This window comes from Erythrolamprus reginae, chromosome 1 (assembly GCF_031021105.1).
Source record: "Erythrolamprus reginae isolate rEryReg1 chromosome 1, rEryReg1.hap1, whole genome shotgun sequence".
NCBI lineage: Eukaryota > Metazoa > Chordata > Lepidosauria > Squamata > Dipsadidae > Erythrolamprus > Erythrolamprus reginae.
This window is the reverse complement of record NC_091950.1, coordinates 59,302,548-59,330,032: the sequence shown is the minus strand read 5'-3', so window position 1 is coordinate 59,330,032 and position 27,485 is coordinate 59,302,548. Positions and strand designations below refer to the sequence as shown.

The 27,485-nt window shown below is 40.5% G+C and overlaps 1 protein-coding gene and 1 long non-coding RNA gene across 10 annotated transcripts in view; one reads left to right on the top strand and one right to left on the bottom strand.

Annotated features, from left to right (window-relative positions):
* Window positions 1–27,485, bottom strand: part of FOXN3 (forkhead box N3) — a 195,152-nt gene that overhangs the window by 110,863 nt on the left and 56,804 nt on the right. For all 3 annotated transcript variants that reach the window (XM_070753696.1, XM_070753706.1, XM_070753713.1), the window contains exon 3: window positions 9,324–9,460. In XM_070753696.1, coding sequence (XP_070609797.1) covers window positions 9,324–9,460 — 137 coding nt within the window. The remainder of the gene's footprint in view (window positions 1–9,323; window positions 9,461–27,485) is intronic.
* Window positions 8,278–27,485, top strand: part of LOC139168210 (uncharacterized) — a 68,175-nt gene continuing 48,967 nt past the window's right edge. For all 7 annotated transcript variants that reach the window (XR_011559253.1, XR_011559252.1, XR_011559255.1 and 4 more), the window contains exons 1-2: window positions 8,278–8,500; window positions 16,640–16,774. This is a non-coding gene — a long non-coding RNA (uncharacterized lncRNA). The remainder of the gene's footprint in view (window positions 8,501–16,639; window positions 16,775–27,485) is intronic.

Genomic DNA, 27,485 nt, shown 5'->3' with positions numbered 1-27,485 from the left:
TGTGGTTTCCTGCCAGACAAGCTGTATAAATCTTATAATTCCTTCTCTTAATCCAACCCCCTGGAGGCTTTTTATTACTGGAAGAGTTAAAGCCATTCTGTGTGTAGTTTGAACTATGTAGCAAGATCCAGCATTTTGGGGAATGCAGTGGAATGCTGTGGAATGCTGACATTTGATTTCTCCTTGAAGATAGCATCTGTCCACGTAAAATCAGTGTCTTATTACAAAATGCCGACTTGCAAGAGAGAATCTGCTTTCTCTTTTGGAGATTTCAGTCACTTCTGAAAACTAGTTCTGCAAGTTTCCAACAACAGAGAATTTGAATGGAATGAATGTTTCAATGTTACATACATATATGCAAAACCATTATTTATGTATCTTTTTCTTTTATGTACGCTGAGAGCATATGCACCAAGACAAATTCCTTGTGTGTACAATCACACTTGGCCAATAAAATTCTACTCTATTCTCTATTCTAAACCCTGCTGTTCTGTTCGAAAAAACTTCCTAATGTTATGTTCGGGTCACATACGACCCGGACCGAAAACTCTTCATTTGAAGTGCTTATGTTTGGTCAATTTGAAAACTTTTTTCACTTGGAAAGTAGTCTGAACATTTCTGCACACAATGATATGAAAATTGAAATGAAAAAAGTAAATCTTATTGGTTTATTTTGCTGATATATTGCATGCCCCCCCCATTTTTGTGAATTTTTTTCAATTTATGGATAGTTTTGCTTGCAAAATCCATTCTATTTTACTAAAGTTGGTGTGGGATTGGTAGCTTGAACATTTCTGAACATAATGATATGAAAATTGAACTGGAAAAATTGATGCATATTGGTTTATTTTGTTGATGAAATGCATGCCCCCCCCATTTTTTTTGAAATAGTCTTCACTTTATGGATAGTTTTGCTAGCAAAATACATTCTATTTTACTAAAGTTGGTGTGGGATTTGTAGCTTGAACATTTCTGAACATAATGATATGAAAATTGAACTGGAAAAACTGATGCATATTGGTTTATTTTGCACATAAATGGGCCCCCATGCTTATACTCAAATAGGCTTATATTCGAGTAGGCTTATACTCGAGTATAAGACAATATGGTTTTATATTCAAAAATAAACCAATAAGAATCATTTTTTTCAGTTCATTTCTATTTTTCTTATGTTCAGGATTGTTTCAAAAGGATATTCCAAATATTTCTAGCCAAATATGTATAAAAAGTGACAATAATGGCAACACAGCAAGGCCGAGGGGGGGTGGCCCTTTTGTGGCAAAAATAAACCAATAAGAACCATTTTTTTCAGTTCATTTATATTTTTCTTATGTTCAGGACTGTTCAATTTAGTATATCAAACCTTTTGGGGGGGAAATTCCTTAGGGATTTGTAGCCTTAAAAAATAGAAATTGACACGAAATTCAGAAAGGATGGGGGGAGGGGCTTTTTGATCAAAATAAAAATATAAGTCTCAATTTTTCCAGTTCAATTTTCATATCATTATGTTCATAAATGTTCAAACTAGTTTTCCAGTTGAAAACGTTTTCAAAAAGATCAAATTCAAGTACCTAAAAAAAAATCATTTTGGTCCGGGTCTATATGACCCGAACAGAGTAAACGTGACTTTTTTTTTGCCCAGAAAAAACATTTTGCCCCCACCCCCACAAATATTTTTTTGATGATCAGCATTGTTAAATTGAGTAAATGAATGCCTAAGATTTTAAAGAATATTTCGGATTTGGAGCATAAAAAAATAAAAAGTGAAAATGGATGCAAGCAGCCGAAGGGGGGGGGGAGGCCTTATTTCTGATGTTAAAAAACCAATAAGAATCATTTTTTTCAGTTCCTTTATATTTTTCTTATATTCAGAAATGTTCAAGCTACCAATCCCACACCAACTTTAGTAAAATAGAATGGATTTTGCAAGCAAAACTATCCATAAATTGAAAACAATTCACAAAAACGGGAGGGGCATGCATTATATCCGCAAAATAAACCAATAAGATTTACTTTTTTCATTTCAATTTTCATATCATTGTTTGCAGAAATGTTCAGACTACTTTCCAAGTAAAAAAAGTTTTCAAATTGACCAAACATAAGCACTTCAAATGAAGAGTTTTCGGTCCGGGTCATATGTGACCCGAACATAACATTAGGAAGTTTTTTTGCCCAGCAAAAACTAAACCCCCCACCCCCCCAAAAAAAATTCTCATAGAGAGAACCCCTGAAATGATGAAAAGTCATGAAATTTCAAGTTTCAGATATGCAGGGAAAATGTTTTACAGGGGACTCAAACTTGGTTTCGGGTCACGTACGACCCGAACAGAACAGCAGGGTTAAGAAATTGCAGGTAGTATTTCATGAAATGCTCTCAACTTCAAACAGCACCTTGTAAGGACCTCCCAGTAGAAGTTTATATAATAACAAAAGTTTCAGCAATGTGTATTTTGTATTCATGAGCTAATCAAATACTTTACTTCAAATACTTTACTGGTATTTTAAATAAGAACTAATTAATATTCCCAATTGAAAGGGGAGGGGCTTTAATTTTTAAAACTTTTTTCCAATTTATCTTCCTCAAAATACTTCCAACAAAGCAGAAATATTACAATATTAACCAGAAGGGACTAGGCCTTCGTGTTTTCAGAGGTAGAAAGATCAGATATTTTTTCCATTCAACTGCTACAATCTTCTTGAGACAATGGATACATTTTGAAACTTTCTTTCATAAATGATTTAACACAACAGGAACAGTCAATCACATAGCATCTATTTACCAGAAGGAAAACAGATAAAGATGCTAACTACCAGAATTTTTAGCTCATACTCTTAACTCCTCAGCTAAACTTTGAATTTTATTATTGGGAGTTGGCATATTTCCAAATAAAACACAATGCCACAGTTTTATGATAACAAAACAAATAGTTAGAAATATAGATTTGCATTACTACCATTATTATAAATAAATAAATAAAATCAGATAGGACAACAGCCTGGTGTGGTACCAAGAATTTTTTTCTTAAGTATATACTGGCACTCTGGTTATAATCCAACAGGAACAAAATTTTCCACTGAATAATACATTTCAAGTTGCAATCTCCAACTGGAGACATATTTTGAATTACACACCTTATTTAATTTGTAGATTTTCTTGTTCTTCCCCCTCTTGCATTTGAAATAGCTTGCCCAGTGAGGAAAGCAGTTGTGCCATTCTAGTTAGTTCTCAGAAAGATATTGCCCTATTGTGGCTGTTAGTTTTTTTTCTTATAGACAAACATGATTATTGTTGCTTTTAATGAACAAAAAAGCATGCTGTTAATAGGAAAACTACAAAAGTTAATAGGAACTACACAAAGATGCAAAAACTCTAATTATTGCTTTAGTATATTGCATAGGAAGAATCAGATGCAGATTAAAAAAACCTACATCTCCATTTATTCTCATTTTTCTTATAGAAAAAAACATTTCAATTGCTTAATAAATTATTATTTCAGCTCTTTAAAAGCTATATTTTCTATAAATTTAAACATCAAAGTGGAATGTCATCTATTAATTTAATATATAGAGCGGTACCTCGGTTTTCAAACGCTTCTCAGTTCGAACAAATCGGTATTCAACCAGGAAATTCAAGAAACTTTTGCCCTGAAATCCGAACAAACATTTTGAACTCGAACACTCAAGAGAGCTGAAGACAGAAGCTGGCAAGAGAGAGAGAGCTGGGGACAGAAGCGGGTGAGCGAGAGAACTGAAGCCGGAAGCCGGCAAGCTACAAAGAGAGAGAGAGACGGGGACAGAAGCTGGTGAGCGAGAGAGCTGAAGACGGAAGACGGCAAGCTACAGGGAGAGAGAGAGAGAAAGACGGGGACAGAAGCTTTGACGTCACGAAGATGTCCTTCCTGGAGGCCACATTTTGGCCGACCAGGAAGGACGTCTTTGTGACGTCAAAGCTCCACTGTACTCTTTGTTAAAATCCAAAATGGCAAATATCGAAATGAACTCAACTAATTTAGGGGAGCTCCAAACTTTGGAGAGATGGGGGGAAAGTATTAATAATCTACCTAAAACCATGAAATCGCTGGTATTTAATTGTGAGGGTTTGGGAAGCTACAAAAGAGCCAGGAAATAGAGCAATGGTGGATTCCTATTGGTATGCCCTGGAGCTCTCTTCCGGTAGCACTCATGGATTACGCAATTTGCGTGTGACAGCTCTGGTGCTGTCTTCACCGGTCTGATGTGTGGCACCATCTCTTTTTTTTTTTTTTTTAAGTCTTTATTTTGCTTCCTGCACATACACGGAAGAAAAATCTAATGAAGGCATGTTCGTGCACGCAACATTTCGATGATTTGTAAAGATTCACAAAGATTTTTGTGCTTTTTTGCTTCCTATGTATGCACAGAAGCAAAATCATGCGAGGGGATGCATATGTGCATGCAAGTATAGCAAGCGAGAATTGGTATAATGCATGCACAGCACACCAATAGGCAGGCAAGAGCAACCTGCTCCTGAAATAGAGTATCCTGGAAGAGGGCAAGTTCCAGTCTAGAGTATGACTAGAATGGAACGCAACTTCCTTTCTATGCTTTGGGTGAAAGTTGTCACAGGTGTTTGGTTTTACAAGAAAACTATGTGGATCATACTATCATCTGCAAAGACACAAAATCTTCTTTTATTTTCAATCACTTGTCTTCATAAACAAAACAATTTCTATTCATTAGGTCATCAAAGGACTTAGCAGCCAAAGTATGCAGCAGTCTTTCTATAAAATGTATTTCACAGAAGTAGATTTGCACTGATCAGTTACAAACTGTTCTATTCTTATTTAACCTTATGAGATATGAATAGGGACAACTATCAACCCAGACTTGATACATTTCATTTCCAAAGATCTGCCTGGCCAAGAAACCTCAAACAATAATTTAATGTTTTAGTTAATGCACCAGCAAATATCCTTTAACTAAACTGATTTTAAACACATTGTTTTCTTCACTAAGAATGTTGATATGCACCATATTTTCCGGAGTATGAGATGCATCTTCTCTCCCACTAAAAGAGGGTGGAAATGTCAGCATGTCTTAGAGACAAAATGCAGCCATTTTTATTTTCTCGAAGCCCCGGTGCCTGCCTGCAGAGAGTTCTTGGGGACTGGGGGAAGGAAAAAATACCTGTTTTTGCAAAAACATTTCACAAAAATGGGGTTGGAACGGGTTTGGGGAGCCTGCAGACAGCTCTTGGGGATCTGGGGAAGGCAAAAATGCTTCCATTTTTGTGGAAAAAATGGGCAAAAACCAGATCAATTTTCACAAAAATGGGGGCATTTTTGCTATTCCCCCAGCACCCAAGAGCTGTCTACAGGCTCCCCAGACCCTTTGCCCACCCAGGTTTTGTCAAAAACAGCTGGAAAATGGCCCCTTTTTTTTTTGCAAAAGTGGGGTTGTTTTTGCCTTCTAATTACCCCATCTAGCATGACTGGAGGAGGAATTCTGGTAGTTGAAGTCCACTAGTCTTAAAACTATCAAGTTCAAAACTTCTGGGTTAGGGATTAGAGGTTTAAGGGTGTTGTGATTCCGTCTGAGGCTCCTCAGGGAACGGCTGAACCTCTGCCGGCTCCCTGCTCAGAGGGGGAGGATGAGGAATAGGAGGAGGAGCAGGAGGCCCAGGCAGAAGGGGAGGAGGAATATCAGGCCGAGGGAGAGGGAGAACAGCCAGAGTCCCCCGGGGTGGAGCTCTCCCCAGCAAGCAGCCTGGAGTCCTTAGATGAAAATGCTCAAGCCATCATCGATCACAGGCAGAGAAGAGCAGAACAAAGAAGGGGACAATTAGCCAGGTACTTCCAGTCCTAAATAGGTAACAGCTGGGTTTGGGTGTGGTTCTCCCCAGAAAGGCTGAAAAGGCAGACCCACCCTTCCTGTCTTGTGGAGTAGTATCTTTGGGAGTCCTGGGACCTGGCTGTGATCTTTGGCGTCTCTGATTCTGACTTGTGGCCTTGAAGGCTGAAACCTTGGGGGAAAGGCGTGGGGGCTTATTCTCTACAGTGGTGTGTGTGCCAGCAAGAAGTCTGCTGTATTGTCTGGCCGTCAGGACTTTGCTGTGAAGCCTCATAGCCTGCCTGTTGGGAAGAACAGGTTTTTCTCTGTGTTTATTTTTCAAACTATAAAGTGCTTTTGCTTTTACCAGCGTGTCTGGCTGCTTTTTCCAGTTGGTGTTGAAGTCTGGGGGCACCCAGACAGAACAAAGGGTATTTAAACTTGGCAAGTTTAAGACTTGTGGACTTCAACTCCTATTCCTCAGCTAGCATGACTAGAGGAGGAATTCTAGGAGTTGAAGTCCACAAGTCTTAAAGTTGTCAAGTTTGAAGTTTGTAAAAAGTGTATTTATTTATTTTATTTATTTAGTTATTGGATTTGTATGCCACCCCTCTCTGGAGACTCGGGGCAACTACTTTTTTACTATACTACTATACTTTTTACTATGGTATATTACTATACCATTTGGTTCAGAATACTTTTTTCCTTCTTTTCCACTTCTAAAATCTAGGTGCGTCTTATAAGTCTGATGTGTCTTATACTCCGAAAAATACGGTAAGCTTATTTGTATCACAGGAAAACTTTTAAATAAAGCTATATTTGCTTTGATGTAAAATGCATTATGTCAATTGTCTCAATTGACAATAATTCTGAAAAATATTAAAATGCTGTTCTGAAAAATGTTGTCAAACCTAGACAAATAAACATAGAAAACCTCTGGATGAAGCATCCAAAAACTGAGATTACACCAAGTATGATATCTACAGTACACTGACAAAGACAAAATGGCCCTTCATTGTAGACTATCTGAAGCTTTCTCAAATGTCCAGTTGGATTCTGCTCTTAATGGGAAAGAAAATTAAAATAAATATTTGAATGGCATATATAACAAGAGCTTTGCAGAAGAGTTGTTCCTAAAGCATATAATATTGCCCAGTACGCTTGCAAGCTAAGTTACAAAATATTTAGCTTTTTCCAATCTGATTCCAAATGCAGCAGCTCATAATTCCCAAAATTCCAAGCCAGTGAATCTCTGGATTTAGTTGAATTATTGAATTGTATTCCAGCACATTTGGGAGAACGATTCTGCTCCCTAATTCATACATGAAGAATACAGAAGCATAAACCAAAGGGGTTTTTTCCCTTATAGAATTCACTGATCAGGAAGGCAATGTAGATTATAATTGTAATGTGTTTAAGTTATTATCAATTCTTAAGATGCTATAGCTATCAAAAACTTTCAATTCCTGTTCTTTATTCTTTCTCTCTTTTTTACTACAACAAAACATTTCGCAACTTCAAATGACCAGACATAAAGAGTTCTTAATAATTAAATTAAAAATAAGGAAAAGAAGATGAAATGTCTCCCCCCCTTTTTTTAATCAGGATGATAAAACGTTCAAACCCACTGTAGTTTCTATGTAAGGTTATCTGTTACCAAGGCAACAGTGCATGTCTTAGTACTAATGGCCTGTCCTTTTGCCAGGCAACAAACAGCCTTGTGATGTAACTGCACCTGTCTCAGCTATGCGTTGCTATGGAGGCCTTCTAGTTACTATGGTTACCATCACGCTAATCGCCTAGCAAGGGCAGACATACAGCCGTTGCCTGCAAAAGCCCAGCTGTTCTTCTCAATCTCTGCCTGAAGATTGATTGTTTGGGCCATGTGATGGAACGCACGGCTCAGCAGAGATGCTCAGGCACTATTAGAATTACCAGAATGAAATTGCACTGCAAGTTGCCATTTCTTAAAGGAGTATTATAACTGAAGGGTGCAACTGCATGCCCCAAATCATAATCTTAATAAGCATTTAAAAATTGCTATCAGACAACCATTTGTGCAATCAATGTCTGTACTTCAGCAAAAAATGAAGCCAGGGCTCTATTTTATACAGATTTCACAAAACATTTATTATTTATAGCTATCTAACATCATGCTAAGTGCTACAGCAATTATGGATTCCAAACTTCCTGTAACAAAACATATATTTTCAGGCAGATTTGAAAAATGGCAGGTTTTATGTCTGCCGTACCTTTTTTTGCACTGCAGTAGGACAAAAAGGCAAACTCATCCATGAAGTTTTTTTTAATTTCCTGCCATTTTAAAGTTACCAGACCTGACTGACCCTTTTACCAAACAGAAAAGCACTATGGCAACTAACATAATTGCTCACATTTGCTTTGTAGAGCAGGTAACCACAACAGCAGCAGTTAAAAAATAACAAAACACATACATTCATCACCTGGAAGCCAAAGTTTATATGAGGCAATCTTCCAAACACAGCACTAGAGAGAAAGATTCGGCAGCAATCTATCAACTCATGAAAGCATAACATGAAAACCTGGAATCTTTTCTTAATACTTCACAGCTTCTAACACGAGTACAGAGGATAGAGATTTTTGATAATAATCAAAGAAGCAGTACAACATAGAGCAATTAATTGCGGTGAACATATGACTTTCATCAAAACTGGTAAGAAATTCTATAGTACAAACTAGGGCTGCAAGAATGCCAATATCCTGCAACAGGTGGGGACCTACTTTTTAAATAATTAGTGTAACAATTCATGACTAGAATTTAACAGGCTCTAGTTTTTGTTGATAGTTTTGAGAGGGTCACTCAATGTAATCAAGTAGTTGGATACACTTAAAGAAAAATGCCTTACTCTTAAAATCAATTGGTGGAAACAACCTTGATATGACTGTGAGCCCCAACATTGTATTTTTTAATTTGTGTCTCAGAGGTTGTCATAAGCAGGGCAGTTATGTCTATGGAGATTCTCAGTCATCTAGGTCATGGTGGTCCCAAAGGTGGTTTTTTTGTTTAAAGGCAACTAGTTTGTTTTTCTATTAATATGTTTTACATTCTCGTTTTGCATGTGGACACAAAATGTCTTCAAGGAAAAACGAAGTCCAGTTGTTTTTTGAAAAAGCACCTGTGAGACAAGCAGGGCAGTATTTTCCACGTTTCCCCCCTACTTTTTGTATGGAGGTATCTTAGAATTGTGAGGCCAATAGCTATTTTATTCTTTTAAATACATTCTAAAGCTTATATGGTAAGTTAACTGCTAAATGTTTTTTAAAAATTGGATCTGGCTCTTCACTTTTGCAGTAGTGGTAGTATGCCAATCAATTCACATTTGGCCACTTATCATGCATTACTTATATTTTACTTACGGTATTTAAAAATTGCATGTATACATTCGTTCCAGATTTAACATATTTGACCAAATGAACAACCTGAAGTCAGTACACAGCTGATTTACAAACTTTGCCATAAAGATATGTTCTCTTACCTTTGATATGCCTGAGGAGATGCTGGAGGTGTGCTGAACACATGGGAATATGGGTGATAGGGTGTCTTTTTCAAAGCCTGGATAAGATTTTGTCTGTATTCTGGGTCTATACACCACAGAGATCCCTTCCCAATACTCTGCAGAGGATGATAAAAAAAATCATGATTTTAAAATATTATATTTTTCACATTTCTCAGAACACCGAGAATATTTCTTCCTGCTATAAAGGAAAGCAGATCTCATTCTTTCACATAAATTTCGGAGACAATTCTGCTGTACTTCATTCCTAATGTTTAGAAGATACTAAAGCTACTTGATGTTAATTTAACTTACTTAATTTATATGACTTTTAAGCCGCCCAACTCTAGGCGGCCTCTGAGTGGCATACAGTAGTATTACCATTAATATTAATACAGTAGCATTACCATTAAAAAATGGTAATAGCTATTCTTGTTTAGATTTTTATCCTGATTTTTAAAAAAGATATGCAACTTAAAATGGCAAACATGCCAATACACCTTCCTCCTCCTATTTTTACAACCACCACCACCAGTAGGTTGGGTTGAGAGACAGTGGCTGGCACAATCAACTAGGTGCTTTTGCATGCCTAAAATAGGACTAGAACTCACAATCTCCTGGTTTCTGGGCTAGCACCTTAATTGCTACACCAAATGGATTCCCCGAGTCTACGGAGAGGGGCGGCATACAAATTTTAATAATAATAATAATAATAATAATAATAATAATAATAATAATAATAATAATAATAATATAATAATAATAATAATAATAATAATAATAATAATTCTTCCCTAATTTGGGGGGAAATTCTCTTTTCCCCAAGTTGTTTAGCTGGGAGGGGGAATCACAGTCCAGGTGGAGGATTATTATTATTATTATTATTATTATTATTATTATTATTATTAATTAGATTTGTATGCCGCCCCTTTCCGTAGACTCGGGGCGGCTCACAACACAATGAAACAGTTCATGACAAATCTAATAATTTACAATTTAAAATATTTAAAAACCCCATTATTTAAGCAAACATACGTACAAGCATACCATACATAAATTGAATTGAATAGGTCCGGGGGAGATGTCTCAGTTCCCCCATGCCTGATGATAAAGGTGGGTTTTAAGGAGTTTACGAAAGGCAAGGAGGGTAGGGGCAGTTCTAATCTCTGGGGGGAGTTGGTTCCAGAGAGTCGGGGCCACCACAGAGAAGGCCCTTCCCCTGGGGCCCGCCAACCGACATTGTTTAGTTGATGGGACCCGGAGAAGGCCCACTCTGTGGGACCTAATCGGTCGCTGGGATTTGTGCGGCAGAAGGCGGTCTCGCAGATATTCTGGTCCAATGCCATGAAGGGCTTTAAAGGTCATAACCAACACTTTGAATTGTGACCGGAAATTGATCGGCAACCAATGCAGACTGCGGAGTGTTGGTGTAACATGGGCATACCTGGGGAAGCCTATGACTGCTCTCGCAGCTGCATTCTGCACGATCTGGAGTTTCCGAACACTTTTCAAAGGTAGCCCCATGTAGAGAGCATTACAGTAGTCGAACCTCGAGGTGATGAGGGCATGAGTGACTGTGAGCAGTGAGTCCCGGTCCAAATAGGGCTGCAACTGGTGCACCAGGTGAACCTGGGCAAACGTCCCCCTCGCTACAGTTGAAAGATGGTTCTCTAATGTGAGCTGTGGATCGAGGAGGATGCCCAAGTTGCGGACCCTCTCCAAGGGGGTCAATAATTCCCCCCCAAGGGTGATGGATGGACAGATGGAATTGTCCTTGGGAGGCAAAACCCACAGCCACTCCGTCTTATCCGGGTTGAGTTTGAGTCTGCTGGCACCCATCCAGGCCCCAACAGCCTCCAGACACCGGCATGATGGATAAGCTTCTCAGATCAAACTCCTATTGTGGAAATTCTGAAGAAAATTGGAGACAGTCATTTTGAACACTCAACCATGTATAAAATAGTTTTTATTATACAGCCAGAAAGCATTAGTTCCATTCTTTATCATAAACCTTATCAACTTTCTGAGTACTATCATAGCTCCAAAAAGTAATAATCTAAACAAACCTGGATAGAAAAATGTGTTTAAGAATGTTATCATCAGTCTGGGTGGCTTGCAATATTGATGTGTTGTGTTGGTTTTTTGCCCCATTTTTGCCTTCCCCCAGCCCTCAGGAGCTTTCTGCAGGCTTCTGAGACCTTCTGACCACCCCATTTTTGTGAAAGAATGGGTGAAAAATGGGCCATTTTTCACAAAAACAGGGGTGTTTTTGCCTTCTCCCCACTCCCAAGAGCTCCCCTGCAGGCCTTCCAAACAAACCCAAACCCAAAACTTTTTTTCTTATTTACCTCCTTGAAATCTTGGTGAGTCTTATACGCTGGTGTGTCTTATAGTCTGAAAATATGGTATATTGTAGTGGCCAAAAATGTGGAAACCTTTTTGGGGAAAGTGTATTTTTGAGATTTGATGGCTAATAACACTATTTCTTTTAGAGTAATATCATAAAATTATATATCAATAGAAAGATAATTTAATCAAGAATGAAATGCAACAAGGTTTGTTCAATTATCTGTATTCTATGAAAGGTTATATCCAAATAACCAGAAAAAAGAAGCACAATTTGGTTAGGTTGCTATCAGGTAGCTTTCTTTCATCTAGATTGTAGCCAATGAGTAGGAGTGTTTAAAGAGCCAATCAGGTATCATCTTGTTTTAGCATAATAGGATTCAGTTATTGATGTAATGTATTGAAGCATGTATTTTTGTGTTATTTCATTTAGTGAGCTTTAAAACGTAATAAAATTAAAGTAATGGCGCAAAGAGTTGACCAATCACCCAGAAAGCAATGCAAAATTTTATTTATTTACTTACTTACTTACTTACTTACTTACTTACTTACTTACTTACTTACTTACTTATTAGATTTGTATGCCACCCCCCTCCGAAGACTCGGGGCGGCTCACAACAATAATAAAAACAATATTCAATCTAGCGAAAACAAATCTAATATGAAAAAAGCACATAAAACCCGTATAAAAATAGTATTATTACGTGAACAAGGCTACAGTTATAAAGAAATTAGAAGAAAAATTGGTGGAAACTTAAAACAAAGGTGGCATTTCTAGATTTTGAAGAGGTATGAGGAGACTCAGTCACACCTTATATCCTTGAGTACAAGGATATTAAAATTTTGTATATCTCATTTTTCTATGTGTTTCACTTTTCTTCTTTATAAGTGCTATTCTAATAGCAAATCCTTCATAAATGTTATTGTATTAAATTCTTTATTAAATTATCTTTCCATTCATATATAATTTGTGGTAGTACTAAAAAAAAAGTGGTATTATAAGCCATCAAACCTCAAAAATACTGTACACTTTCCTCAAAAAGTTTCCACAATTTTGTCCACTACTGTATAAGTTTTATCCTAGATCTGGTACCCATTGATATGGGGACACTATTGCATCATCACAAACAAACTTGTTACTTATTGATGATCCTTTTAACATGAGAACTATTTCCTTTCCCCTTGTTATGTCAGCTGCTTTTAAAACATCAGCATGCTGCATTTCATCACTGCAATGTACAAATAGCACTGTTACAATATTATATAATAATTCAAGAAAAAGTACAGAGTGCAGTGGTTGTCAATCTTTTCTTCACCACGGATCCTCTTTAAATATTCTTTGTGACCACGGACCACGAGGTTGAGAACGTCTGACATAAAGCATATATTTTTATTTTTGGTTTGTCTAATTGGCTGCATTTAAAGTTAATGCTAATCTGTGATTCTAATAACTATGATTTGCTGAGCAAACCATTGGTATATATAGTGTTAAAAGTAAACAAACCACAAATACCAGAATGTTACATTTATTTTTAAATTATTATTATTATTATTATTATTATTATTATTATTATTATTATCATTATTTATTAGATTTGTATGCCGCCCCCTCTCTATAGACTCGGGGCGGCTCACAGCAATAACAAGAACAATATACGGTAACAAATCTAATAATTAAAAAACTAAATAATTGAAAAAACTAAAAAAAACCTTATTTAAAATAAAACATACACTCAAACATACCATGCATAAAATATATAGACCGAGGGAGATGTCTCAATTCCCCCATGCCTGACGGCAAAGGTGGGTCTTAAGAAGTTTACGAAAGGCAAGGAGGGTGGGTGCAATCCTAATCTCCGAGGGAAGCTGGTTCCAAAGGGTCGGGGCCACCACAGAGAAGGCTCTTCCCCTGGGTCCCGCCAGCCGACATTGTTTAGTGGACAGGACCTGGAGAAGGCCAACTCTGTGGGACCTAACAGGTCGCTGGGATTCGTGCGGCAGAAGGCGGTCCCGGAGATATTCTGGTCCGATGCCATGAAGGGCTTTATAGGTCATAACCAACACTTTGAATTGTGACCAGAAACTGATCGGCAACCAATGCAGACTGCGGAGTGTTGGTGTAACATGGGCATACTTAGGGAAGCCCATGATTGCTCTCGCAGCTGCATTCTGCACGATCTGAAGTTTCCGAACACTTTTCAAAGGTAGCCCCATGTAGAGAGCGTTACAGTAGTCGAACCTCGAGGTGATGAGGGCATGAGTGACTGTGAGCAGTGACTCACGGTCCAAATAGGGCCGCAACTGGTGCACCAGGTGAACCTGGGCAAACGCCCTCCTCGCTATAGCTGAAAGATGGTTGTCTAATGTGAGCTGTGGATCGAGGAGGACGCCCAGGTTACGGACCCTCTCCGATGGGGTCAAAGATTCCCCCCTCAGGGTAATGGGTGGACAGATGGAATTGTCCTTGGGAGGCAAGACCCATAGCCATTCCGTCTTATCAGGGTTGAGTTTGAGTCTGTTGACACCCATCCAGACCCCAACAGCCTCCAGACACCGGCACATCATTTCCACTACTTCGTTGACTGGACATGGGGTGGAGATGTACAACTGGGTATCATCAGCGTACTGATGACACCTAACCCCATGCCCTTGGATGATCTCACCCAGCGGTTTCATGTAGATATTAAATAGCGGGGGGAGAGGACCGACCCCTGAGGCACCCCACAAGGGAGAAGCCTAGAGGTCAACCTCTGACCCCCCACTAACACCGACTGCGACCGACCAGAGAGGTAGGAGGAGAACCACTGAAGAACAGTGCCTCCCACTCCCAACCCCTCCAGCCGGCGCAGAAGGATACCATGGTCAATGGTATCGAAAGCCGCTGAGAGGTCGAGAAGCACCAGGACAGAGGACAAGCCCCTGTCCCGGGCCCACCAGAGATCATCCATCAACATGACCAAAGCAGTTTCCATGCTGTAGCCGGGCCTGAATCCTGACTGTTGAGGGCCTAGATAATCGGCTTCTTCCAAGGAGCGCTGGAGTTGGAGTGCCACCACCTTCTCAACAACCTACCCCATAAAGGGAAGGTTGGAGACTAGTCGATAGTTGTTATGAATGGCTGGGTCCAGGGAAGGCTTCTTGACGAGGGGGCGCACAAGTGCCTCCTTGTAGGGAGCCGGAAAGGACCCCCTCCCCAAAGAAGCATTGACAATCTCCTGGACACAGCTCCGTGTCACCTTCTGGAGGGACACGGATCCAGTAAACAGGTGGCGGAGCACACAGCTCCAATGGCCTTGTCCACTTCATTAGGTGTCACTAGATCAAACTCTTCCCAGACAGGTGGACAAGTACGGGCCCCAGTCACCTCGACTGACTCATTGTCAGTCGACTCTGTTATCCAATCGGCGTCGAGGTCCGCCCGGATCCGAGCAATTTTATCAGCGAAAAACATGTTAAAATCCTCGGCACTACTCTGTAAGGGCTCCCCAGCTCCCCCCTGATTAAGAAGGGAGTAGGTCACCCTAAACAGAATGGCCGGGTGGGATTCCGCTGATGCAATCAAGGCGGCATGATACGCGCATCTTGCCGCCTTGAGCACCACTTTGTAAGTCTTAAAATGCGCTCTTACAAGTGTTCGATCGGATGCTGGTCTTCTAATTTAGATGCTCCTATTGCAGCTTACACCATGCACGTCCACACAAACAAAATATAAAAAAATAATAAAGATTTATTAAAATGAATAATGGAATATATTATATATAATATCAACAAAAACATCAGCTGGAATATTTGTATCTTTCTATTTGATAATTAGCATATTATTATATTAACTAGTGATTCTTGTTTTCAAACATTGATTTTGAATATACTTCTATGCATACCCCAGAGAGATATTAATTTTGTAATTTATTTATTTAATTTATAGAGTCACTTATATTTAACTAGCAATTCAGGGAGGTAAACTGTAAGGCCTGCATGTGGGTTGTCATTTTTTTGTACCTACAGCCCAATACAGTACTAAAACCATGATTCTAAATATAATCTTAGGATATGAATGTGAAAATATAGTATATGCATCAGGGTTCCTGTTCATGATAACCATTGCTGTTTAATACTTGTACTGGGACTGGAAACAAAGACCAGTGAGATTTGAATAAAGCAAATATAATATGTTTATAATAAGGTTCAGTGTGGTGTAGTGGTAAGGCATCAGGCTATAAACTAGGTGATTACAAGTTCTAGTCCAACTTTAGGCATGAAGCCTAAAGATCTTGAGCGAGTCATTCTCTCTGAGTCCTAGGAAGGAGACAATTGAAAATCAGTTCATAAAACCTTGCTAAGAAAACTTCAAGGACTTCTTCAGATGGTCATTAGGAGGCAAAAACTAATTCAAAGGCACACACACACACCTACAAAAGTTCCTAATAACTAGACTATGGTTTGGCAATTGTGAATACACTATTTAATTTTATATTGCTTCCCTCGCGTACATATTCTATTTTCTGGTTTTAAACAAAATCAAAACTGTTTTTTCCTGTATCAAAGAATTAGAAAGCATAGCTTAGAGGTAAAACGGCAGCAAAGTAATTTCCAACCATTGTTTTCAATTCTAAAGGCCAGCTAAGGTCTCCTCAAATCCAAAGTGAAATTGGAATTTAGAAATAGAGATGACAAGAAGTTGCTTCTTTACCTTCGAGAAAAAGATAAATTAAATTCCATAAGTTCTAACTATCAACTGCACATATACAAAGATATATTATCATATAAATGGGCTAAAAGATATATGTATATATCTTATATATGTATAAACAAATATCTTCTATGTGATTATTATACAGTTCCTGTAGTATGGAAAAATATTATTGACTACCTGCTAGGTAAAAAGTTGGGATATAAATCATCAATGGCATGGACACATAATTATTAATATCCTTTAACCTAATATTTTGTAGCACATCCTTTTGAGGCAATAACTACAATCAAGTGCTTTCTGCAACTCTGAAGGAGACTTCTCGCCTGGCAATTTGACCCATTATTGAGCAAATTATTCCAGTTTTCTTATATTCGGAAGATTCCTTCTCTCAATAGTGAGTGTCAGCTCTTTTCATAGTTGGTCTATTGCAGAGGTAGGCAAAGTTGGCTCTTCTATGACATGTGGACTTCAACTCCCAGTATTCCTGAGCTAGCATGATTGGCTCAAGAATTCTGGGAATTGAAGTCCACAAATCATAGAAGAGACAACTTTGCCTACCTCTGGTCTGTTGGATCCAAATCAGAATTCATAAGAGGCCACATTAAAACAATCCAATGTTAGTTTTCAACCATTTTGGCTTCTCTTAAATATATATTTTGGGTCATTATGTTGCTGGAGGGCCCATGACCTGAAACTGAGACAGAGCTTTCTAACGCTAGGTATTATATTTCGCTCCAGAATGCTTTGATAATTCTTCTGATTTCATTGTGTCTTAGCATAGATTCAAGGCACTCAGTGCCAGAGGCAACAAAGCAATCCCATAACATTATGGAGCTTTCTATGTTTCACATTAAGGATGGCATTCTTTTCTTTAAAAGTGTTGTTTTTTTCTTCTTTGAACATATCCACTGTGACTTACTAAATAGTTCTAATTTTATTTTGTCTGTCCAAAAATTAGTCTCTCAGAAAGATTGTGTTTTGTTAATATGCTTATTAGGAATTTCCAATGTGGCTCTTTTGGGTCTATCAAAAGTAGGGTCTTCCACCATGGAAGCCACTTTAAGCCAGATGGAAATGAATAGTGCAACTTTATATTATTATATCTTGATCTTGGAGATTTAGCCAGGATCTTTTGGATCTTTTTTCTTGTTCAATCATTGAAACTATTCTTCTATTCAATCTGAGATTGATTTTTCTCTTGGAGCTATGTCTAGGGAGGAAAAAGAAGGACTAGGGCAGTGATGGCGAACCTTTTTTCCTTGGGTGCCGAAAGAGCGTGGACATGCGCTATCACACATGCATGAGTGCCCACAGCCATAATTCAATGCCTGGGGAGGGCGAAAACAACTTCCCTCGCCTCCCGGAGGCCGTAAATAGCCTGTTTCCCAACTTTTAGTGGGCTCAGTAGGCTCATGTTTCGCTTCCTTGGAGCTGGGGGAGGGTAAAAATGCCTTTCCTATCCCCACAGAGGCTGTCTGAAAGCCAAACCCCCTCCCCTCCCAGAGCCTCTGTGCAAGCCAAAAATCAGCTCACCGGCACACATGTGCATGTTGGAGCTCAGCATGTTGGTTCGCCATCACTGGACTAAGGGCAACATGATAGCAATACAGTGATCCCCCGAGTTTCGCGATCTCGATCTTTGCAAAATGCTATATCGCGATTTTTTTCACCCGATGACGTCACTCCCTTCCTTTCTCATCTTTCTTTCTCTCTCTCTTTCTCTATCTTGCTTCTTCCTCTCTCACACTCTCTTCCTCCCTCTCTCATCTCTTTCTTTCCTTCTCTCTCTTTCTCTATCTCTCCCCCTCTTGCTCTCGAGCGGCGGGCGGCACCCAGGGAAGGTTCCTTCAGCCGCCCAGCAGCTGATCTGCTCGGCAGCGCAGTAGCAGCGAGGAGCCGAAGATGGGGTTTCCCTTTGCGTGGGCAACGGGGAAACCCCATCTTCGGCTCCTCGCTGCTACTGCGCTGCCGAGCAGATCAGCTGCTGGGCGGCCGAAGGAACCTTCCCTGGGTCTTCAACTCCCAGAGCGGCGGACAAGCGGCCGGCGGACAAGCGGCGGACAAGCGGCGGGCGGACAAGAAAAGCAGCGGCCGGACAAGCGGAAAAGCGGCAGACAAGCGGCGGCCGGAGAAGCGGCGGAAAAGCGGCGGGCGGACAAGAAAAGCAGCGGCCGGACAAGCGGAAAAGCAGCGGACAAGCTGAAAAGCGGCGGACAAGCGGCGGACAAGCTGAAAAGCGGCGGACAAGCGGGCAGGCAGGCGGCTCCTCAGCTGCTGGGTCTTCCCAGGTGCGGAAGTAAAAACACCATCTGCGCATGCGCGGCCATGGAAAAAGGGGCGCGCATGCGCAGATGGTGTTTTTACTTCCGCACCACTACATCCCGAAAAATCGATTATTGCGAGGGGTCTTGGAACGGAACCCTCACGATAATCGGGGGATCACTGTATTCCAATATCTAAGGGGCTGCCACAAAGTTCCTGAAGGCAGAACAAGAAGCAATGGATAAAAAACTAGACCTCTCCTTAGACTAGGACATTGGTGTCTATCTTAATTTCATTGAGGGCTGCATTAGGATTGTGTTTGATCTTCGGGGGCCCAGGATGGGTGTGGTTAGTTTGACGTCACTCGTCTTATCCCATTATTCTGTTACAGTAGTCCCTCACCTATCGCTGGTGTTACGTTCCAGACCTGGCCGCGATAGGTGAAATCCGCGATGGGGAATTTATTGACTGATAGTACTTATTTAAGTATTTATATTGTAATTGTTTGGTAAGTTTTCATTGTTTTAAGTGTTTATAAACCCTTCCCACACAGTATTTATTTTAGATACAGTATTTAAATACAGTATTTACAATTTTAGATATATATCTTTTTTTTAAAACCTGCCGATCGAGTTCGGTGGGCTGTTTAAATCTGCCGATCGACTTCCTCAGAAACCCGCGATGAAGTGAAGCCGCAGTAGGTGAAGCGCGGTATAGCGAGGGACTACTGTATTCTTCTCTGAGAGATATATAGGTAATAAAAAGACAATAAAGAGTTTCTAGGGACTTGAAAACTCTTGGCACATGGCACATAGGGGCCCTCAGCTCTGCATATTAAATAGCTGTTGTGAATGATGTTACAGGGGGAAAATTCACATATGGGATACCCAGAGGTTATGCATCATCAACTTTATGTTGACATCACATGATTTACTTAGTAAGACAAATTAAAAGCCAGACTGATCATCTTCATGTATTGCTCCACCTGGACTGTAACTATCACATTCAGCTAATATTGGGAGCCAAGAGGGTATCCATGGTTTTCAAACCAGATACCGGATTAAATGGTCCCCTGTGAATTCTCTAAATTCTGGTGCCATCTGCTATCAACCCTAGAGCCAACAAAGGCTCTAGTTGTATATCAAGATTTTATAAGCACCAACCATTCCTAAAATCTCCCTCTTGGGCTAGGAGAAGGTCCACTGATACTTGGACCAAAAATGCATTTTTGTTAGGGGAGAATTACAAAAATAGCTCTTAAAGCTGATAGATTAACCAATTTTTCACAATCAAAATCCAGTTGATTGACCAACAATTGAAGGCTATAATTCCAGCTACCAAATAGGAATCTGTAGCACATTTCATAGCTTGTTTCCTGATCTCTCAACCTATTGACTGAAACTGGGTATAACACTCCTCCATGGCCCCCCATCCTTTAATGAGAGATCTTGAAACTACTAATAACTTGAAGTATGGGAAAGTGACCAAACACTATCCTATATTAAAAATATTGACTAGTAGGGTTCTGCTCTGATCTCCCTTTTTATCCATATCAAAAACACATTCTGAGCTAAAAGCCACTGGAACTAGTCTACTCCATCTCCAAAATAGATAATGGTACATATCCCCTACATCAGAGGTCCACAACCGCCGATCCGCGGACCAGGACCGGGCCGTTGGGGTTTTTCAGCTGGTCCGCGGCGCTGCTGACAGCTAGCTCCGTGGCCCTGCGCCTGGTCAGAGCTCGCGTGGAGGCTGCCTCTCTCCTCCCATATTTCGCCCCCCTCCCAGCCTCCTGGCCGCATTCACCTTCCTCCGCCACCTCCAGCATCCAGCTCTTCCTCCGCTTCTCGCTTCTCTACATTTTGTAGAGTCTACAAAATGACAGCTGAGCGGCGGCCCAGAGGCTGGGAGGGGGGCGGAGCACTTTGAATCCTGGCAGAAGCTGCTGCCCGAGTGCTCTTGGCTGGCGGGATTCAAAGTGCTGGGGTGGGGGGTGTCCCAGCGGGAGGCGAAGCACTGGGGTGGGGGGGCTGTCGGGACACCCCCCCACCCCAGCACTTTGAATCCCGCCGGCCAAGAGCACTCGGGCAGCAGCTTCTGCCAGACACGGGCAATGAGCGGGACAGAAGGGCGGGGAGAATCAGGAGGCTCCTTTGGCGGCTGGGGGCTGCCTGGCTTTGTGATTTTGGCTGGGGGGGGAGTTAGGAAGGTCCTACTTCTCCCCCCCCCCAACCGGGCCATGGAAAACTGGTCTAGCTTAAAGCCGGTCCCTGGTGCAAAAAAGGTTGGGGACCTCTGCCCTACATTACCATCTGAGTAATGAGTATACTTAATTAGCTATATGTTGCTTTGCTGGTGGACTGGCTGAAACTGAAAAAATTCCTGTCAAATGACCAAGTATGATTTATAGAGGATAAATATATAATGGATCAATGAACCATTGATCTTGCATTTTTTTAACAGAAAATACATGGACAACTCCTCATTCATTGTTTTTAATAATCTAAAATCAGCTTTTAATTCCATCTCAATTCTCCCTGATGGAAGCTTCTCTTACATCCATCAACCAATGGATACTTTTGGTAATCAGGATGTCCCATGAAAACATCAATCAAATAAGGTATAAGAAAGATGAGAGGTTTTTTACTAAGTACTATCATCTACCAAGGAGTGAAACACTCTCCCTACTGCTCCATCAACAATAAAAGCATCCAGAATAGGATATGTTATTCTTTCAGGCAACCTTTCCCAAACTGGTTCCCTCCAGATGTATGGCTTCTTTGCTTGTCCAAGGAAAGAAATGGCATATTAATACAGTAATACCTCATCTTAAGAACTTAATTGGTTCCGGGACAAGGTTTGTAAGGTGAAAAGTTTGTAAGATGAAACAATGTTTCCCATAGGAATCAATGGAAAAGCAAATAATGCGTGCAAGCCCAAAACTCACCCTTTTTGCCCATTATTGCTGGCATTCGGAGAAAGCGCTCTCGCAACCGCTTCGCTGGGAGCGCTTTCGCCGAGCTCTTCGGGAACGCCTGCCCCGCCCCTCTCCCAGTCCCTTCACTGGGAGCGCTGTCAGCAAAGGGGCTGCAAGAGGGCCGCTTGAAGCTGCCCGCCAGGATCCTCACTAGCGGCCAGAGGAGGAGGAGAAGCTGCAGCCTCCACCACCGCTGCAGCCACCACTGCAGGAGGAGCTGCACCTCAAGGCGGGAGGCGGAGGAGAAAGCCGGAGAGAGGGGTGGATCAGGTGGGCGGGGGGCAGTGGCGGGAGGCCAAGGGTGCAAGGAGGCTGGAGGTGGGGGAGGGGGCCCGGACTCCCACACCCAAACATGGCCTCCTTCCCCACCAAGCCTCCCGGCCACAGAGGAGGCGCGGAAACTTTTGCAAACTTCAGAGCCTGGCACAGCTCCTCCCACAGTGGTGGTTGCAGCGGCGGTGGTGGCTGCAGCTTCTCCTCCTCTGAGCAGGCGGTGGCTCCTAAACAGACTCCAGGTTCAGGCGCGGCTCTCCCCCCCCCCTGCGGAATCCCGGCAGGGGCTGTAATCAAACGGGAAATCCTGGCAGTGACAAGGCAGGGGAATCCCTGTGGCAGTCAGAGAGCGCACACGCAGTATGAGAACGCATACGCAATACGAGAGCCCATGCAACCGGGTTCGTAAAACGAAAATGGTTATTAAGACAAGGCAAACAAATCATAAACCCCAGGTTCGTATCAGGAAAAGTTTATATGAAGGGGCGTTCGTAAGACGAGGTATCACTGTATTCACAAAGAGTATAACCCAGAATGTTTAATTTGGGAAATACAACTTCAGCATGTATTTTTTAAAGTAATGGTTTTATAGTAAAAGTATATCCATGGGAAAAAGATTTATAATATGATTCTTAGTGATACTAAAGAAATGTGCACCTTTGCAGGCCGACCAGCCTCAGGTTGCAGTTCATTTTCTCTGTCTGTATTTCACAAGATTATCAAGTTCTTTTATTAAGACAGCATTCTACACCACCTCTTTGCTTCTTGAAATTTAGAATTGGCAAATGTAATGATCTGGCATCTGATTTAAATTTCACTTGCCAGTTTACATATGCTTGCAGAAATATTACAAATGTGAAATGCCCAGATGGTGCTTCTGAAAGAAAAAAAAAATCTGTTTTACATCAATAATGCATCTTTTTTACTACATTCCTCTTCACTGCACTACTTCCAAGCTTTAAAAAAATGTTATGCCATTAGATAGCTGAAATCACTTTCATGACCTAAAAAGCTGTTTCGCATACAAGTTGTTAAAAATGAATGCAAACTGTAGAGCCGCGTGCTATGTATACTGCAGTACCATGCAACAGGAAGCTACAACCCAAATGTATCTCCTTATGCTGAGCTTCTAAACAGGGAATTCTACCGGGAGACAGGAAGGTGTTACCTGTTTCGGTTGCATTATGCATCTAATCCCTATCTTCAACATGCAACCCATTTTATTGTTATCAATATATATATCTACATTCATACATATAAAAGCAATGAACTGGAACTCATGTTGGAGAGGGTCATGTATTATAGTCAAAAATTCAGCAATATGAAACATGTATTATTTAAAAGATCAGGAACAAAATAAAAAAACAAAAGAATACAAACATAATTTCCCAAACAAACTTAATCAAAACAAAAGAAAAACAATACGTAAATATCTCCCTAAATCTTTGAAAAGGAGCCCTCTCAAGAAATCTACCCTCAAAATAACAGAGTCAAAACCAATGCAAAACAAAGCACAAATAGTAATCTCATCTGTGAAAAATCTGCAGCAGTAATCTGCTTTTACCCATCTTTAATTCATTTATTTGTAGTCTATATTTGGTCTCTTTTCCCATCTGTCTCTTTTCTTCAAGGCCAAAAAAACGTGGGGGGTTAGTATTCTGATGATCCCTGACCCAGATTGAGATTTCAGCACAGCCTATGGAAGATCAAAAATTAAAAGTGAGCTAAACACGTCATCATTACTGCTGTAGAGTAGGTTAACCTCTATCTCACCAACCCGCAGAATAAAAGTGTTTTTCCTGTGGCCAATTACACATAACTACTACTAGATTTCTACCCATACCAAAATTTAAAAACCATGTGTACTGATGAAGTAGAGCTGGCTTACCTGGACGGTCTTCTTTGTACGCTGCGGGTAGTCCAAGCATGGGTTAATGTCATCGGTTGTCATAGGGACTGAGTTAACTGATTGAACTAAACATGCCTTTTCTCTCTCTGCTCTACCGGCTGTGAAAATTTTCAATAAAGGCATGTATTTCTATACAAATCCAGCAAACCTGGACCCCAAAGCCAGGGCAGGTTTGGACTCTCCCCGCAGTCCACAGAGAAGACCGTCCAGATAAGCCAATGCTACTACTTCTGTGCGCTGCTAAAAAGAATCCAAGCATGGGATATACCCAAGCTTAAGTCTTGTGGGCAGGACCAGGCCACTCCAGTGGAGCAGAGGTGGAACAGATCTTCTGCAGTACCTTCCTTCTGAAGGCCACCTCAGCCCAGGCAAACATGTCCAGTTTGTAATGTTTGACAAACAGTGATGGAGTAGTCCATGTGGCTGCTCAATAGATAGAGTCTTAGGGCGGCATACAAGTCTAATAAATAAAGATAAATAATAAAGATGTTCTAAATAGACACCTGAGTGGCCCAGGCTGTGGAAGTGGCTGCAGTACGGGTGGAATGGTAACCTGTTAAACTGCTGGGAGCCAGCCTGGATTAGCTCTCGTGGACTCAGGAAATGCAGGCCTTCAGCTAGTGACTGACTGTCTGGGCCGTGGCCAATGGAGGCTGGTTAAAAGACCACGAACAATACCTCAGTTTTTCCGAATGAAGCTGTTGTCAAATATAAATCTGGAGGGCCCTCTGGACATCCAACATATGCCAGCTCTGCTCCAATCAATGTGACAGGTTGGGGCAGAGGTCTGGAAGGATCACCTCTTGTGCATGCTAGAACCAGGAGTTTACTTTAGGCAGAAAAGAAGGATCCAGCCCAAGGATGATCCTGTGCAGATGGAAAAGACAGAGGTCTTGGCTCATGGAGAGTGCTGCCAACTTGGAATCCCTCTTGGCTGGGGTGATGGCAACCAAGAAGGCTGTCTTGAATGTCAGGAACTGGAGCGATACCGTCTTCAATGGCTCAAATGGAAAGCTTGCAGGACCAGAGAGAGATCCCAGGAAGGGTATCGATGGATGACCTGGAGCCTCAAATTAGCAGCTCCTCTCAAAAAACCACAGACTGCAGGATGGTAATACAGAGACTGGAGATTCGAGATGCCTGATACGTGCTCTGCTTGGAGCAATTCCATATGCAACTCTGCCCACAGACTGAGTCTCTCCACTTCCTTCATGAGATGTCTGGAACATGTGCCCCCTGGCAGTTGATATGGATTAGATGTGACCTTAGATACACTGCCACTATGTCCCGGAGTTTGGTGAAGGTTCTGGGTGCCCATGACAGGCCAAATGGCAGGGCTCAATACTGGAAGTGAGACTCATGAAACAGAACCTCAGGAGCCATTTGTTTGACAGGTGTACCAGTAAGTGGAGTTCTCACTGGCATACCAGCTAACCTGCACACATGCCTGCAGGAAGCAAGTTATCTTTTTTCATCTAGGAAGAATCCAAGCATAATAACTTCAGTCACTTTTCCTTATTTGTAATATTGGTAGCTGAGCTAAAAATTACATCCCTCTTGCACCGACTGAGTTAGAAAAACTGAATCACCACAGTGGGTGGAGCAGAGAGGGCATATTTAATTCAATCAATTAACTCCTTCTCCATGACAACCAATGGTTAACCCATGCTTGGACTCTCCTTAGCAGCGCATGAGACAACCGTCAGACTGTCCTGTTAACTAATCTAAACCAATTCCTAATCTTAATTTTCTGGAGAGAGCACTTTGAAAAAAATCAACCAAAACTTGCAGAGATCCAATCAAGACTTGCACCATAATGTATGTAAAACGAAAAGGCTAATCAAAAATATATATGCACCCAAACAGGTTTGAAAAAGACATAGCAAAATAGCAAAGAAACTAGGTTCCTGCATTCTAGATACTTTCTATATCCCATGTCAATCTTCTGGAGAACAACTGGCAGCTTAAACATAAATTAGTTCAGATCTGAATGGCACTTAAATTTAAAACAAGTTATCATTATTGGTTGTGGTTAAGGCACTTCATATGACATCTGATATAGATTTGGATGCAATACAATGTAAGGTAGTGAAAACTAGAAATCTAATTTTACAGAGAGAGGGGGGGGAGAGAGAGAGAGAACTTATACTAGCATTAAAGAAATACTGATTTCAACTCATGCAATGTGTTTATTTGTAATGAATACGTTACAATGGCTGCAAGCACACACTGAACTAACTACAGTAACTGGATTAATACAACAGGGTAAACCAAGCATAGTATGACATATATAATGTGTTACAAATCCTAGTTTTAGTTACAGAATTACATAAATATATATTAGTTGATTCAGCCTTCCATCTTTCTGAGATTGGTAAAATGAGAGCAATATGTTGACTCTATAAACCACTTAGAAGGGACTGTAAAGCACTGTGATGTGGTATATAAATCTAAGTGCTATTGTTAGTGCTATATAATACAGAAATAATCCCACATGCCATTGTGATAAGCAAAACCACAGTAGGCTTTCTGATTGACATTCTGGAAATCGAGTGGTGCAAAATGTTCATGTTGGGCATCTCCAAAACTGACATCCATTTTTAATCATCAAAACAGAGGAGCAAGATGGATTATTCAGAGCTAGTAACCACTTCAACTTTCCCTTGAAACAAATATTCAGATGTGAAATTGTTGGCCGAGTTTCTGGAGATAGGAACACATTAAAGGCAGAGCTTAAATCAATCAGCAAAGCTCATTTTCTCTTCTGGAATTAAGTGTTACAGTTTTTGTGTTTGTGTTTCTGTATTGTCTTGACTGCAGCTATAATAAGAATATACACCAAATTTGTTGATACATGAAGTCCCCAAAGACAAATAGGGAATGGGATGTCTTAAGAAGGCAGAAGGCAGCATTAAATTATGGCTGTGTGATCACTACAACATTTACTCTTCCATCTAATAATGTTCATTTGAATTACAGCTGGACATCTCCATTGAACCTCTTATCTTCACAATCTATAAAGGCTTTGCCAATAATAAGTTCATGGAAAAGCCTCCCCCGCCCCGACTATTTCACTTCCATATTTATAAAAATGGTCTTTTTGTATAAAGTTACTGTTCCTTGATAATGTAACTTGAAAGAGACTCTTTAACACCTAACAAAATGTCACATTGATCTTTTCATTGCACCTTCAGCATGCAATACTGTACTCTTAGAAATGCACTTTGTGCAAAGAATTTAGGCTTAAAGATTGGATTTCCTTTAAGCAAACCAAACGATATAAAAAAATAAATATAATACATTTACCAACATCATGGATTTAATCTTCTTTCACAAACATGATTTACAATTGGTTGACACATCAGTACTTGCTTTAAATAAATAGTGCCATTAAGGAGGAATTCATTCAAAACATAAATAAATAAACCAATAAGATCATAGCTGAATCAACAACCAGATTCCAATGGCCCAGGGGTTTCAGAGAACAAAGCTATCTATAGCAAACAATGACATGTAGATCATGACTTGTTATTTGTGTCAGTTGCATGATACTATGATACACATATCTGTATTTGCCCTTCTTGTGGACACTTGCGAAAAAGACTACAATATACAATCAGGACCTTATACAATGATGAAATTCTCTTATGTTAGTTCTACCTGTGCTGAAGGAGAATGAAA